The 16,406-nt window shown below is 40.9% G+C and overlaps 1 protein-coding gene across 2 annotated transcripts; it reads right to left on the reverse strand.

Annotated features, from left to right (window-relative positions):
- Positions 1–441: 441 nt before the first annotated feature.
- hif1al (hypoxia inducible factor 1 subunit alpha, like) lies at positions 442–14,946 on the reverse strand. Of its 2 annotated transcripts, XM_079166618.1 has the most exons (15): positions 14,811–14,946; positions 11,400–11,593; positions 10,445–10,653; positions 9,458–9,542; positions 9,098–9,213; positions 8,411–8,595; positions 8,138–8,244; positions 7,428–7,575; positions 7,016–7,302; positions 6,010–6,182; positions 5,690–5,785; positions 4,688–4,848; positions 3,024–3,135; positions 2,406–2,529; positions 442–1,645 (listed from the first exon to the last, which is right to left on the reverse strand). In XM_079166618.1, exons 1-15 carry the CDS (start codon positions 14,843–14,845, stop codon positions 1,578–1,580), a joined length of 2,100 nt encoding a protein of 699 aa, XP_079022744.1. In that variant the 5' UTR covers positions 14,846–14,946; the 3' UTR covers positions 442–1,577. The 2 variants fall into 2 exon arrangements, with proteins under 2 accessions (XP_079022744.1, XP_079022745.1); XM_079166619.1 differs by lacking the exon at positions 14,811–14,946 and having other exon boundaries at positions 10,445–10,534; positions 11,400–11,541.
- Between the last annotated feature and the right edge of the window lie 1,460 nt (positions 14,947–16,406).

Consider the following 16,406-nt stretch of genomic DNA (forward strand, 5'->3'; position numbering starts at 1 on the left):
CAAATGTAGTGGAGTAGAAGTGCATTACAAAAAAATACACTCAAGTAAATTACAAGTATCTCAAATCTGTAATTAAGAACAGCACTTGAGAAAAGGGAGCACATTTTTACCAACATAGATGATTCTATTTAAGGTTCTTGGCTGTAGTTTACAGTCAAATCTACCGTTTTCTGTTTTTGAGATTTAGTTAAAAGCCTTTACGGCACAATAACGTGATCTTCCTGTTTCAGAGCTGCGCTGACGAGGAGAGAAGCTCCTGTTTCTGGGAAGATGAAACATTCACTGCTCACCTACAGAAGGAGCCGCTCCTCCCACGTACGAGCTTCTGCTTCAACAACTTTTAGCTTAAGAATGCAAACAGGATACAACTGTACACAATATTCAAATGATAAAAGGCACTAAGAACTGGTTTGAAATAAAAACAATTTTTTTTTCTTTTTTTAGGATAGTTGGCAGCTTGAGGGTTTATTTGTAGAAAATATCAGACGTCTGAGGGCAAACAAAATCACAATATGACACACAATACGATATATTCATCAAATGCTACAACTGTAAAATACAAGTCTACTCCTTATACCGAGCATGTTGAGGCACAATCTGTTACAAGTCATAAAATCAAACTCATATCTGACACAATACTAGTGTTTTAAATGCATTTCTATAGATAGCATGAACAAGCTGTCGCTACTTAAAAAACAAACATCTACTGCTTTTATTAGAATCCGTTTGTAATCACATTCTATTTCCTAATTGGTTTTAATTATAATAAAAAGGACAAACCAAACTGCTTTTTTTTTTGTTTAGCTCACTTCGTGTTTCCTCTGTAGTAAACACGTTCAGGCTAGCACCAAACATGTGATCGATCGCCTCACGCTGGGGTATAGGGAGCGCTGGATAAGGTAAACCCCGCCCACCTGGCACCACAGGAAGATTAAAACAAACGCCACGAGTAATTTGGAGGCCATAACACGGTAATAACAGTTCAGAGTGTATAAGAATAAGAATAACAGTAAAAATATGCCACTGAAATAAACGCTGCCACTGATATATATTTTTTTTTTTTGAGAAGTAATTTGAAAGAAAACACAAAATGGCAGTGGGATTGAAAAAAAAAAATGTCATACTTGAAGGAAGTTAAAGCAGAGCATTATGGGAGTTCCTGCGCGTCATGCCTAAATAATGACACATACTAACACTAATTAAATGTGATCAAATTAAAAAGGTGTGATGAATTTCATTTAGCTGCACAGAGAAATATTTCCAGATTTGTCTCACAGAATATTTTTTAAAACATATTTTTAGCACCACCTGCTGGTTTCTCACATTGAATCAGAGCTTACGTTTAAAATGTAGAGGGAAAACAAGCGACTGGGTTAAAGAAAGCAAACTGCAGCACCTCCCATCTGCTTTACAACCTGTCATCAGTTCTCACTTGGACCTTTCTTGCTTCAGCTACAAAAGCGTCGAGGTCACGACGGACCTCAAAGCGTGGTTACACAATGTGCGTCAGTCTATATTTGCGTCCGGCGATTTGAGCGCAGAAGTCGGGGCGACTCTTGATTGGAAAAGCAGCTCTTTCAAGTCATGAGCATTAGAGGCGGCAACAGGTCAGGTGGACGAGGTGTGAATATGTCCCTCATCAGAGCTGTAAGAGAGAGCGACACAAAGGCGTTAGAGGAGTGATGGTGGCCTCTTTGTTAACCTGCAGAGGGCGTCTGATTCGCAAAAGATTTTGCGCGATATGGCCCTATAAAAACTCAGTTACACCTGATTTTAACATTCCAATTTGGATTAGTTAAAATCCATTACCACCCTACAAGGCCAAATCCCCCCAAATGGCCTGAGCAACTGCCCCCCCCCCCCCCCCCCCCCCCCCCCCCCCGCATTGACCATAAGAGGTTAAATTCCCAGGTAAATAAAATCACTCACATTCTTTAGAAAATAAATATAGAAGTAAAAGAGATGCAAATAAGTAAAGTATGTCGTAAAATGGATTAAACGTTATAGTCATAAGATTCATACTATAGAGTGTCATGGTATAGTTAGCCATAAAAAAGTAACTAGCCGCCTTATTACCGCCTCGCAGTAATATGCATCCACCAACAAGTCAAGTTGCAGTTTACATCAACGAATGTCCAAAACTTAATTGTTTCATCCTGTGAGACATTTATGTGAAATTGTCATAAACAGTATGTAAGTCCCTCAGTTACGGCCCAAAAAACTAATGAGTTCATCCTCGAGCTGAGGTCTTTGGTGCCAAATTATTAAAAAAAGATTGAAAAAGTAAATAAAAAGTCATAACTGTGCGGCCCTCAGGAACATTTTGTTCGGCCCCTGAACTTAACAATGGTTTTCATTTTAAAGGTTTCTCTGTAACTGTGTGTGTGTGTGTGTGTTAATCTTACCTGCAGTATCACAGAGTCCCTGTGTGCCTCCTAAAACAGGGTCTCCGTCTGTGAGCAGATGACTTCGCCCTTCAGCACTTGGGTCCAGGAACAGATCTGATCGGTCGGTTTCCTCCAGACAGCTCTGAAGATGCAGAATGAAGAAAGGTGAGGAGGAGCTTTGTTTGATAAAACTGTCAAATCTTGAAGAAATCAGATTCTATCTCTACACCGTAGGCACAGCTATGGGATTTTGGGGTTAACGGTCTTGCTCAAGGACACATCAACATGCAACTAGCAAAGCTGGAGCCGGGGATCAAACTGCCGATCCTCTGATTGAAGCACAGCCCAGCTATCCACTTAGCCACAGTCGCCCCACAGAGATGAAATTGTTTTAAGAGCAATTTCTTTTTAAAGATAACGTTGAATCAAATGAATTTATTTAATTTCTCTCTACTCTAAAAACGTCAGACTTATAAATTCCATCCATCAACTCAAATAAATGACTTTGCTTCCTTTTTCAGAAAGTTTCACTTGTTCCAGGTAAAATGAATTGAATCTTCCTTCTCTTTCATTCTCTAAAGCGCTTTATAAACTTTCTCAAAAAAAGGTGCCAGTAAGCTTCTTTTTATCACTCACCAGAAGTCTGTGGCCGAGAAGAAGTTCCTCTTCTATTGAGGAAGGGTCTTGTTTCTGTCTCTTGTCCTGAATCATCAGCTGGGAAGGCGTCTCCTCATCCGGGTTATGAGCCCTAAAAGAGAGACAGGGAGATTGTAAACCGTGAGACCTTCTTTTAAATGCAGGATTTTTTTAGACTTGCATTATAAAGTTTGTACAACCTGCATTTAAGTAAATAAGTTGCTAATGTAAGAATTTATCCCAAAGTACAGCTGAGGTCAGAGGTGTGGCGTCAAGTCACAAATTTGATGACGTTAGACTTGACGAAAAAAAAATAAAAGACTTGTCATGGACTCAAAGACCAAAGACTTGTGGCTTCACTTGGACTTGAGCCTTTTGATTTGAAAATACTTGATACCTTCCTCAAAGCTAAAAAAAAGCATGATATTTAAAAATATTGCGCAACGAATCAATTCATTTCCTGAATCAATAAAAGTAAACACTATTCATTCACACGGAATTTCCAGGAACTTTTTTTGCGATAAAGTTCAGTCACACTTGTTTTACCAAACACTTGTTTTTTAAAGAAAACACTCATGATATAGTATTACTCTGTTGTTAAAATGGAATTACATTTGGTGCAGAGCGCATTATGACTTGTTTGGAACTTTTTAGTCTTGACTCGGGACTTGAGTGCAAACACTTAAGACTTACTTGTGACTTGCAAAACAATGACTTGGTCCCACCCTCTGGCTGAGGCTGACATAATAACCTTCATTGTAGAAGTGAGCCTGCTAAACTGAGTCTGACACGTCCTCATTTGTCCTACAGTGGCCACCGTACAGAGGATAAACCCTTTTGATTTAGATAACAACATAGTATCATCTGTGACAAACTTTACATTTTGTGTCCGTTAGATAGAAAAGTCTGATTATCGTAAAGTTGTCATACAGGTTTTTGTTTTTTCTTCCAATTACTAATACACTACAATGACACATTATGCACAATTATTGGAACTGTTTCGAGTGTTTCATTTTGCAAAAGAGCCGAGGTTGTCTGCTGCTTGTGTGTGCGTGCGGATGTGAGAATTGTGTGTAGTGTTTGGACAAAAGGAGCCCTGTCGTGCTTGAAGCAATTTGTCCCATTTATGATCTACGAGATAAAGTCTACTTATGACACGCTGCGTAGAGAAAGCTTGCGATCTCATGTGTGATACGAATTATTGCAGCATTAGTACTAAATGCGTATTATCATTTTGTGGCAAAAGGTATGTTTGTTTATCTCATTTATTTTGGAGTGAAACACTTGACATGCAAATGTCTGACATTTCATGAAGGCTGCTCACAAATAAATCAAATATGCTCATATTTCTGCAGCTCCACTTGTCATCAGTCCCGCTTTGGAAACATATTTTTTTATTTCATAAAAAGTGTATTTTCCCCAAAATATTATAAAACAATGAATAGATTTCCACAAAATCAATTTAGAAATGTTTGACGAATTAATAAAAGCTTGTGCACAGACACATTTGAGATTGGACGGACAGATGTTGCATCTTTTCCTGTATAATCTATTGTTGCATACTTTGCACAAAACATCTGTTTCCCCTCTTTCTCTTCAGCACATATCTAATTTTCTAAAATTTTTGAAAATGTGAGTGTACGGAGGGAAGTAGCCCATCATACCGTTTCCTGCTCCCTGTGACTGCAGATGTCCCAGCTGAGGGCTCGGACGAAGACGACGACGGAGGTGTGTCGGCTTCCTCCGGCAGACTGCTGACGACGGTCAGCTGGAAGTCGTCCATAGAGATATATGGAGCCAACATTTCCAGATCCATCACCTCCATCTACACAGAAGAGAGAGAGAGAGAAAACATTAGGTAACATTTAGTTGTCCACAAACAACTGAAAAAGTTTTCCTTTTTCCAAATACATTTTAAGGCCCAAGCATCAATTATATTTACAGCTGTCTACACTGGTTTTTAGTTTTTACAGCCATCAGATATTCACACTATCTGATGGATTGTTGATAGTTTAAAGTCATCTTTATCATGATCTTACACGCCAGATGTTTAACGCTCTTTGTTTTTGACCAATTTCCACAAAATAACTACAAGTAAGAGAGTCACATTCTTGACAAATTCATGTCCCAGTTGTGGCGTATGCAGGTCACAATATGATTCCACTGTCATGAAGTAAACAGACCGATTTGTAGAAGTAGCTGTTCAAAGTAATGTGAACAGCTACACAGTGTGTGTTGTCATCATCTGACTTTAAACCCTGAGATTGGAATTTTAGATGTTTTAAAAACAAGATTTTCACCTTTTTTATAATGAAAATAAAAGCTTACAATACTACCCTTGTGACGGCCCCACTGGTTTGGTTGAGCAGCAGAAATCATGTGTTGGCAGATCTCCTCTCACCCCAGACCTTTGCTGTGTCTTTTGGTTGATTTTCTTTGTATTCACAGCACAACACCCATGCAACCACACTTCCACTCCCTACACTACTGACTTTACAGATTTGTCCCTTCCATTTATTTGACCTATATTTACTTACTTTTTGATTAATAAATCACTTTATTCGTTAAGTATACCCGTGTGTCTCCCGTCAGCCAGGCTGTGGCAGAAGACATAAGCGGAGACAAAAAACCTGGTCTTCTGAGAGAAGAGTGTTTTCTGCTGTTACCTCCAGTGGTTCCTCTTTCTTCTGACCGTCCTCTGACCAAACAGCGAAGAACTTCTCCACCTTGCTGGTGTCCGTCACCTCCTCCTTACAGGGGCTCTAAAGGAAGGTCGACACAGAACGAACAAAGAGAGGGAATATATCTGCATCAGTAAAATATGACACCTGGGTATTTAATATGTAATGTGTGTAATATTCTGTAAACTGCTTTGTTTTTGTTCGTGCCAATGAAGCTGAAGCTGAATTGAATTGAGTTAACTGTTAAATCAGACAGAGAAACTTATACTTTCAAAGTTTTAAAAAGATGTAGGGCTCGTATTTACCAACTCAACATCAGGTGGGGAGGCCGGTGATGACGGTGATGATGATGAAGGTGGAGTTATAAGGCCCAAGATGGGTGAGAGGAGCTGTCGCAGCTGTGGAGTGCACAGGTCCTGAGGGTGGTCCGGCACTGAGTCTGGACTGGGCAGACTGGTGAACGACAGCGCAACAAAATCTGACAGAGACAGAAAACACAAAGAGACTCTTAAATAAAAGCAAAAAATATGTTTTTAATCCAAGACACATTACTTGGACACGTTGGTTTCTAAATAAATGGCTGCAAAACTTAACATGTTCCCATCAGCCTCAGCTGTACTTTGTGGTTCCGTTCTAATTAGCAAATGTTAGAATGTTAACACAAAGGTAGTGAACATGGTAGACATTAAAACTTCCCAACGGCTTTTGGGCTGCATTCTTTAACTATCCGGCACCTTCCCGCAGGTTTGTGGGGAGGTGTCGATGTGTCTATCTGTGCTTCAGAGCGTAACCGCTGTGAAACAATCAGAAAGTAACGTTTTATTCTTCTGATTCACGGCTTCGTTCCCACCAACACCGGTCCCTCTCTCCATTCAGGGGGTGAATTCTAAACGCTGTGTTTACAAACAGCAACCTTCTGCATGTTATAGTAAAATATTAGCATGTTAGCATTCTATTGTTAGCAGTATAAAAAAATTCATAAAATTCAGTGTAAGAAATAATTCAATAAAAGACAGCAGCAAAAAAGCGAATTTGTTCCAGATGCAGTATATGCAGCTTTTCCGTGTTTAGTTTGGACTCCGACCTGAGAGGTCTGGATGGTTCATGATAAAGCAAAAGATCAGAAATACTAACCAACTATAGTAATTTGATATAAGTTCTTTGACAGACAGGAAGCAAAAGAATGTCAAACATGCCACTGAGTGTACATTTTACAAGATACTATAGCTAGTTCCCATTATAGGTAGATCATGAAATAATCTAATATATATAAATATTTGTATAAATATAAATGTCTGTGGTGTGTCTCACCTCCTGTCAGTGGGACGATGGCGTTTCCGGCCTCTGGAGCCAACTGGAGAAGCTCCTCCGGCAGCTCCTTCACTTTGAAGAAGAGCTCTTCAGCGCTGTCGGGATTCGAACCTGCGGCCTCAGTCTGACTGGAGCTGGCGAGATGCTCACCGTCCGGGTCAGAGTCGCTGATGTCGGAAGCCTCACAATCCTCTGGCGCGATCACCGGCGCGTGGGGCTCGGCTTCAGGCGGCCGGCCACAACGGGTCTGCTCCACGGAGAAGACGAGGTCCGGCTGCTCCACGGCACTGAAGGAGAAGAGGACCATGTCGGAGGTGAAGAAGGAGTAGGAGAGGGAGTTTACTGCATCCCTCCCCACGTCTACTGTTACCGTAGACTCAATGTGACATGAGTTTAATACTTTTTAAAGCACCTGAGAATATAGTTGAGGCAGACGACGGCCTCGGGCTGCGACGTCCTGCTGCTGTAGAGGACGGTGGCCTGAGTCTCCGCCCACACAAAGCCGCCGCCGCTTGCCAGGAAACGGTAGTGTCTGGTGCTCACCTGACCTTTGGACAGCACTACAGCAGACAGGGACACAAACAAAGAAATAAGACATTGGTATGAAAAACAAGGTACATTCATGAAGGACCAGAAGATGGTAGCATTGACTAAAACCCTGCCTCTGTGTGCGCGGACTCACTCTCTGTCCGGTTTGTTTACAGAAGTTATAACATATTTGTGCAAATGTCATGTTCTGACTTCCACATAAAATGGTACAAATTCTTCTTTGGACTTCAATAATGTACAATCCATGAAACAAAAGGATTAAGACACCAAAATATAGTGAACAATATACTGCTTCTCTTACAGAGGCTCCTGGAAATGGAGACACATGGTTCAACATCTATAAGTAATAATTAAGAAGTACGTCTACATGCTTATATATATATATATATATATATATATATATATATATATAACATTAATACTGTTTTCAGGTAGTTTTTAAAGACTTGTATATTCAAAGAACAAAATATAAACAAACATAAATAATCACTATTAGTATTGGTTGTAGTTGTATTTAAATGTACAGTATGTCTTCTTTTCGGGTACAACACACACACACACATTGAAACTCACGTGTGTGCAGGCTCTTGTTGACGTGAACAGAGTCGAGCGCGTGATGAAACTCGTAGGCTGAGCGGCCAATCAGATCTTCAGGTTTGTATCCCACCAACTCGATCACCCTGGAAACCGGAAGATAAAAAAACAGAAGAAATAAAATCCAAAATAAAGGTTCAGGAATTTATTTTCCTCTCTCTGTCATGTGAAAAAAACTCCCTTTTCTCTTGCTTCCCATCCACAGGGAGGTCAAAGGTCAGGCTCAGTCACGGGACTCAGAGTTGGTCCTACCTGCCCTCGCAGTGTGTGAAGTGCAGGTCCATGCTGTGGCGGGTGAGGAAGGTGTGCGTGTCCAGGGGGAACTCCACACTGGACGGGTGAGGGATGGGCTCACACAGCAGGGTCATCACTCTGCCCGCAGGAGGCGACACGGAGCCGCCGCCCAGCTGACGGATGTGACCCGTGCAGTGGAGAACCTGCAGAACATGAGAGCGAAGATTAAAAGGTCCCATCCAGGCACATTCAAAGTATGTAAAAAATACAAATCATTTTGTTTAACATGGTTTTCCCACATAACGAGTAAAAAAAAAGAAAAATTTGAAAACTCTTTCTCATTGGTAAATTCTCGATTTTGCTTCGCCCCGCCCACCACTGCTGTTCGTGCTAGCTTTGATCATTTAATGTCCATTTAATGCAGAGGCTTACATTTAAATATCCAAGCTGTGTGGCTCTGCAAAGCATGCCCGTCACTCTCTTATTTATTTTCTATTGTTTTAGAAGTTCACCAGGCTAACATTGATTGAGAAGTCTTTGTTTTTAATCATCGGAGTGATACTTGAGTCCTGAAGCTGAAGTCTTCAGGCTGTAGCATTTGGATAGAATTGGATGCTTCCAGAACTTTTTCATTTCAAAGAAAACATTCCTCTCTGCTGTTACACACTAGCTGTTTGGCTTTGTGTGTCCATAGTAGCACTGCACCTTCCAGGCAGCAGACTTGATGTTGACGGTGCGCCCCCTGCTGGTCAGAGTGCTCTTCATCCGCAGGAAGAAGTTCCTCTCACTCGGCCGTTTTGCCAACGGCTTCTTACAGGAACCTGAAAGCAGCATGATGACAAAGCTAACGCAGCTAGCTCACAGAAGGTTATCAACTTCAATGTTTATCATCCATAAAAAAAAAAGTCTGAACTATGGAGAGAACTTTCTTGGACAAAGACGTGGTTTAACATTAACACAGGTCTAAGCTTTATGTTGACAAGTCCAGTTTGGTTCCCGGGAAGAACACCTGGAATGCCGTCTGTTTGAAGGATTTCTGTTGTTTATAATAAATAGAGGTCTGACCTGGACGTGGAGTCAGCAGGTCTCTGAGCTCCTCCTGATCACAGGGATGAACGAAGTCATAGATACTCTGACCCAGCAGCTCCAGCTGTAAACAACAGTGTCAAACCAGTTTGAGGTTGGAAAACCAGCTGAAATGGAAATACTATTCATGATACTACAATGTATGTTATGCATGTATTTCATGTACAAACATGTATGACTGCTGTCTTGGTTAAAAGGTTCATCTGTGCTCATTTTTCTTTACTGAACAATTCACCGTGGTGCTGATAAATGAATCAAATCTACATGAATTGTAGATTGAATTGAATCAGCCTGTCAGATGCTGTTGAATCCCTGCTGAGGGAGCTGAATCTGGTTCAGTGTTGGGTTAAACCAGTTCAGCTCCACAGCACGTTTCACTCCGTGTTCCTGTTTACAATTTACTTATCGTGACCAAGTTGTGTTTCAAAAGACAAACCTGATCCCAAACAGAGCTGAGAATAGATTGGAGGCTTGTCTTTTGGCGCGGGTTACTCAGAGTAAGTCACGTACCCTCCTAGAGGCTTACAGTAAAAACTCAAATTAAAGAAACATGTCATACCGACTACCATTAATCTCCTATTCTATTCTAATTAAGTTTGATAATTTGATTCTACTTTATTCATTTAGTGTTGATTTCATACTGTTTAAATAACATTACTGTACTTTTATTATATTTATTATATTTTTTATCATTTTATTGTCTCAAATTGTTAAATTTCCAAATTGCTATCGTCTTTTCTGTTGATTTCACTTAATCCATCTTATTTCTGGCCCAACAGTCATCTGTGAAGCGCTTTGAACTGCACTCACTTGTATAAAAGATTAGATTTAACATCTAATGTAATCAATTCTAGAAAAATCTAAAAGGAAAAAAACAAAACATTTATAGGGTATCGATCGAGTTCCAATAAATGTACTGAATTGTTATTGATGAACCTAATGGTGTAAAATACCAGATCGCTGTACCTGTGTGATGCCGATGTGTGTGCTGATGTTTTCTGTCAGGTAGATCATGTCTCCCTCCTCGGTCATCACCATGATGAAGCCGGCCAGCGCCTGAGGATAGAAAGAATCCATTGGATCCTCTTCCTTCTCCTCCTCCTCCTCCTCCTCCTTCTTCTCCACCTTCTCCTCCTCCTCCTCCTCCTCTTCAGACTCCTCTCTCTGATTCTCACCTGCAGTAAAGAACCACCAGGTGATTATTACAGACAGAACAGCTTTGGTTCAAACTTCCACTGCCTGTAGGATTTAACGAACCAGACTGCTTTACTGTAACTCTGCGTCATTTGTGTTTATTTGTGTTACTCTTAAGGTTAACCTATTCTCCAGTCATTGGACACAATGTTGTCATATTTTTGGACCTCATAAATAAACCCTAAGTATAAAAAATGCATTAACAGTGAAAAATAAAATACAATTCTTCCAGTGAGGATGTTTTCTGGTCTGACCACAGCTATCAGCAGCACCACTCTGCCAAATCCTGATGCATTTTTCATGTTTGTCGCCTGAATAATAATATAAATTCAGAGTCGTCCCTTTATTATTGATGACTTTATTCCTCTGCTCTCACACCTGAGAGAGCAAAACAGCACCGAGCCGACTCATAGCGCCAGAATAACACACTGACAGAAGGAAAAACCCAAATGCTGAGCGTGCAAAGTGTCAGAGAGCTGTTGCTCCTGTGATGCTGTACGGATTTCACTATTGAACATTTGGACATTGCCATCGCTGAGCCATGCAACAACAACATTTTTTTCATTTTGAATGAAATCAGCATTTTGTGCCGACATACAGTACAAACATTATATACTATAGGTGGCATTTGTATCATGACAAAACAAAAACTCAACAATAAAAAAGAAAACTGGGGAGCGTTCAGGTTCCTTCGGGACAGACGACCATCTGAAGACGTGCTTCTTACCGGGTCGGAGGAGGAGGTGGTGCATCCGCAGGAAGCTGAGGGCGACTCTCATGATGGCGGATTTGTCCAGGTGGGTGCAGACTCGACGCGGAAGCGGCAGAGTATTGGCCAGCTCGTAGAACACCTCCGTCTCCTGACCCCGCCTACATCGGGCCGCATCACGAGAACGCAGCTTCCTCTGCTCCGAACTGGTGCTACGGGAGGAAGAAGGAGAGAGGAGATTAAACAGGGAGGGAGAAGGGGGAAAGGAGGAGGACGATAGATGGGGAGGAAGGAGATATATGAGGAGGAAGGAGATAGAAGGGGAGGAAGGAGATATATGAGGAGGAAGGCGATAGAAGGGGAGGAAGGAGATATATGAGGAGGAAGGAGATAGAAGGGGAGGAAGGAGATATATGAGGAGGAAGGAGATAGAAGGGGAGGAAGGAGATATATGAGGAGGAAGGAGATAGAAGGGGAGGAAGGAGATATATGAGGAGGAAGGAGATAGAAGGGGAGGAAGGAGATATATGAGAAGGAAGGAGATAGAAGGGGAGGAAGGAGATATATGAGAAGGAAGGAGATAGAAGGGGAGGAAGGAGATACAGGGTGGAAGAAGGGGGAAGGAGGAGGACGAAAGATGGGGAGGAAGGGGGGAAGAAGCAGATAGATAGGGAAGAAGAAGGGGGAAGGAGGAAAGAGAGACGGGGGAGGAGGAGGAGGAAGGATATATATGGAGAGGAGGGAGGAGGAAAGGGGGAAGGAGATAGACGGGTTGGAATGAGGATGAGAAAGAGGCTAATTAAACATTCAATCTTAAACCCTGGAGTCCTGCTGCTGAGCCAATCTCAGTTTTTCTCCACATCATAATTTAAGCTGTATTATTGATCTGTGGATATTGAGAGGCACCACAACAATGAAACACTGATCTTCATTAGAATTCTAATACATTTATTTTCAAAAATACATATCTAACACCTCAAAAACATGAACCACCAGAGAACAGAGACCATCTGAATCAAATGATAGTCCTCTTTCAGCTCGACCGTGTTGCCTTTCAAAGTCTCGCTCTGGCATCTTTGACTTGAGTCTCAAAATCGTGAACCCTCTGCCGTTCATCTCTGGTGTTTTTAAAAGCGGGGTGAGACGTCATGACCAGAGAGTTCAGCTCCAAGGACATTCCTGGATGTTTTTTGTTTTTTTTTCCAAAGTGGGAACAGAGCTGAAGGCAAAAACAGGGAAACATGTCCCAAAGTGAAGGGAACAGAATGTTGTTTATTTCAGATACCGGGAGACCGTCCAGATCCTCCCTTGCTCCCTCCCCCTCTCTCTTCATCCATCCCATGAAAAACATGTGCTGACAAGACAAAAGGAGGCTTTCATTTCTCTCTCATTCACACACACACAACAAACACACAGTGGGTGGAGATCACACTCCCCTTGAAACAAACTCACACACAACTAACTTCAGATAAGGTGTATTGATCCCCAGGACAAAAATAAGTACAGGTTAACAGTGAAAATATAATAGTGAAATTAATAATAAGAGGTTTGTTAAACTAAAATAGGGATAGTAGTAGAGCAATTTAAAACAACATGAAGTGATTAATAGCCTATATTAAAAGGAAAATGCGCACATTTTCTACCTTATCTCTACCAATCTGAGTTTATAGTGTGAAGAACGCCTGCGGTTGTTGCATTTGACACTACGGTCATTGGCCGGATTACAAATAACGATGAGACTTCATATAGAGGGAATCAACAATCCTACAGAGTGGTGAACAGAGAACAAGCTACTTCTAAACGTCAGTGAAACCAAGGAGCTGATTGTCGATTTAAAAAAAAAGGAGGCAAAGAAACACTACTGTCTACATCAATGGAGCTGAGGTGGAGCAAGTTCACAGCTTTAAGTTCCTGGGAATCAGCATCACACACAACCTGAAATGGTTCGGACACACCTCCCTCCTGGTGAAGAAAGCTCATAAACGGCTGTACTTCAGAAGGAAACTTCAGAAGGTAAAATTCTTAAGAAAAGCAACATGAGCACTCTGACTGGAAACCCAAAACTGACCCGTTTGTTCAGCTGAACAACTGACTCGACCATCACCTGTTGTTGGGGGTCCTCTCAGGTTATGTATGTGCGGGCGTTCCTCCCACGTGGTGGAAGCAGTGAGTCCACTCCCACGGCTATTTCCAGCTTCAGTGTTTCCATTAAACACTGCCGGTTGTGGCTTCAAAATGTCTCTTAGCCCAAAATGTGCATCCAAATATGGACGTCAACGTGAGCAGTCACACAGCATCGAACGAAAATGGTAAAAACTACATTTGTAGGCAGATTAATCACTAGAATACAAGGGTAGCTCACTTAATTACAGATTTATGTATTCCTATTCTTTAACTTTGTCCTCTCAGGCCACCATACACTCTCACTGGGAAACCAAATAGATCTGCACCAAATGTGTGGATGAACACAGCAGTTTAACAGCTTGTTGAGAGGCAGATTCACATGAAGCCAAACAAGAAGTATCGTGTATTTACATGCTGTGTTAGAATTAGGTGTTAGAATATAAAGTAATTAGCCCTTTAAAATGTTGCATTTTACACTTAATCATTCTACAAAACTACACTGCTGCATCTTTAAGCTTTCACTATTTAACAAAAGAAGTGTCACAGAGCTAAGAGGAACTAAATATAGGCCATTTTTGGAAGAAGTATTAAAACAAAAGTCACATGACATATAGATGAATATGAACTCATTCCAGCTGCCTCATTGTGTTTGTTGGACACAATACAAAATGATATAGCATGAAATATGAGTGAATCCATGAAGCAAACAATCTGTGATTACACTAATGATCAGCATGAGGCACGAACAACGGCTGCTGTGGACTTTTGAACTATAGTAACAACACAATACACTATAATCAGATATCCCAGCTAAATAATGCAGGGAAGTGGAAAGAATATCATGAAAATATATCTGAAATAATGATTACTTCCCAATGAGAAGCACAAATAAACCACAACCTATATTGCAACATGTGTAATTACACCATGATTCCCAGAAGTAGAAGATGTACTCAGATATGGTACTTATTTCTTCAGCATAAAAATACACCCAAAGTACTCATTAGGCAGAATGATCCATTTAAGAATAATGCATTATAAGATTGGATCATACATATTTACGCATCAATGTGTTCATAACGGAGCTGAGACGTGAAAGCGACATGAATGAAACGTCCAAAACACTAAATCTAAATCAGATGTTGTCACGACGTCGCACGGATCATAACGCACAGTGTGGGTCATGTTCACAGCCGCTGGTGGGGGTTGCAAAGGCTCACTGGGACTCGGAAAGTTGCAGTGAACACAAAAGACAACACGGAAATACACAGACATGGAATATGCATTCGAATAAATTGGTCTCACCGTTTGACCACGACGGTCTCCTCTTTCTCCTCCATGTTCGCTCTGACAGCTAAGCACCGAGACTCTGCTCTATATTGTTGTTTCTGTTTATCCAGACAGGACAACAGGGTCGATATCAAACCCTCAGCTGTGTCAAGCTTTCACCTGCAAGGAAACGCCGTTTCCGGTCATATTCAAAAAAATAAAAGTCTAATTGATAGCACAAGAATCGATTTTAAGATGATTGTTCTTAATATTTACTCCCTAGCTATTTGGCCGTGGTGGAATGTAAAGAAGTACATTTACTTAAATACTGTATTTAGTAGCCGACCCAGGCTATCTGAGGGACAAGGGCGAAAAAAATATAAAAGGGCACCAGCGCAACAAGTTTCCTAGCATGTAGGTCAGACAATGTGGCACTGCATCACATTTATTCATTTAAGGGCACCATTGGTAACTATACACTATATCATGTTTTCTCTTCTGAAAGGGAACACTAGAGGACACTATATCATGTTTTCTCCACTAGAAGGGCACTCTAAATGGCACCTCATCATCTTGTCTCCATTGGAAGGAAACCATAGAGGGCACATTCCTTCCCAAACTTATATATTTTTTCCATTTTAATTAAACTTGTAAATTAGTGTAAATTAACCTCAAACAAAAAAGTGAACATCCAAAATCATATTTTAAACTTTAAAATATAATAAAAAAAGTACTTTTGTATGTTCAAGGAAATAATATTTATCTAATTAAACTGTATTTACTTTTTATGTTTTTGTTCAATAATATGTTTAGGTACCTTATCTTTTAAATTCGATATATTTACGTGTCATATTCTATTAATCATATTTTATTTAACTTTTTTTACACATTAAAATTGAGCAAGAATTGTGCTGAATGACTGTTTGTTCACAATCTTCAATAAAGAGGGGAGAGATGGAAAAAGTAGGCCATAAGATCACAGAAGGATTTTGCCCCCTGACGGAGCATTTATTTATGTTTTTAAATGTTGGTTTCCGGTGGTAATGTTTGTTTGTAGCTTGACGCATTCACGGACCTGAACCGGCGTCTTGACGTATACGCTCCGTGTCAGAGGCACGTCGACATGTTTTTTGGCTAAGAGGGTCGTTTTCTCTAAAATAAAAAAACGTGGTGGAGGGTGGAACTTGGTGAGCATAGACTGTATTTAGGGACCCAATCCCAATCTCCACACGCACGGACTGCACAATCCGTGAGGGTTTAAGCGTTTAAGGCTTTAGGGGGGATTGGCCAAATCCCAATGTCTCCCCTTACGGACTCACGGACTTTGAGGCGCGCTCCCGCGAAGTCCGTGAGGGTTTAGGGCTGTCCCGTTGTCAAATCATCGAGTGTTTGAGGGCTCTCTCGCAGACATTTTGAGCCCTTAATGAACCCTTTCCGCAAGTCAGCATGGTATGCTGATTTATCCTAAGGGAATTACCCACAAATCATTGCAATGTTGACGTTAAACACGGGGTAACCAGTGGACGCATGGAGACGTAAAAAAAAAAGGTAAACAAAGGACGGCTCACGTGTGTTCAGCCTGGAGTATTACATTTACACAGAAACATTAAGGGTTAAAGATGGAACAAAAAA

This window comes from Pholis gunnellus (assembly GCF_910591455.1).
Source record: "Pholis gunnellus genome assembly, chromosome: 9".
Lineage (NCBI taxonomy): Eukaryota > Metazoa > Chordata > Actinopteri > Perciformes > Pholidae > Pholis > Pholis gunnellus.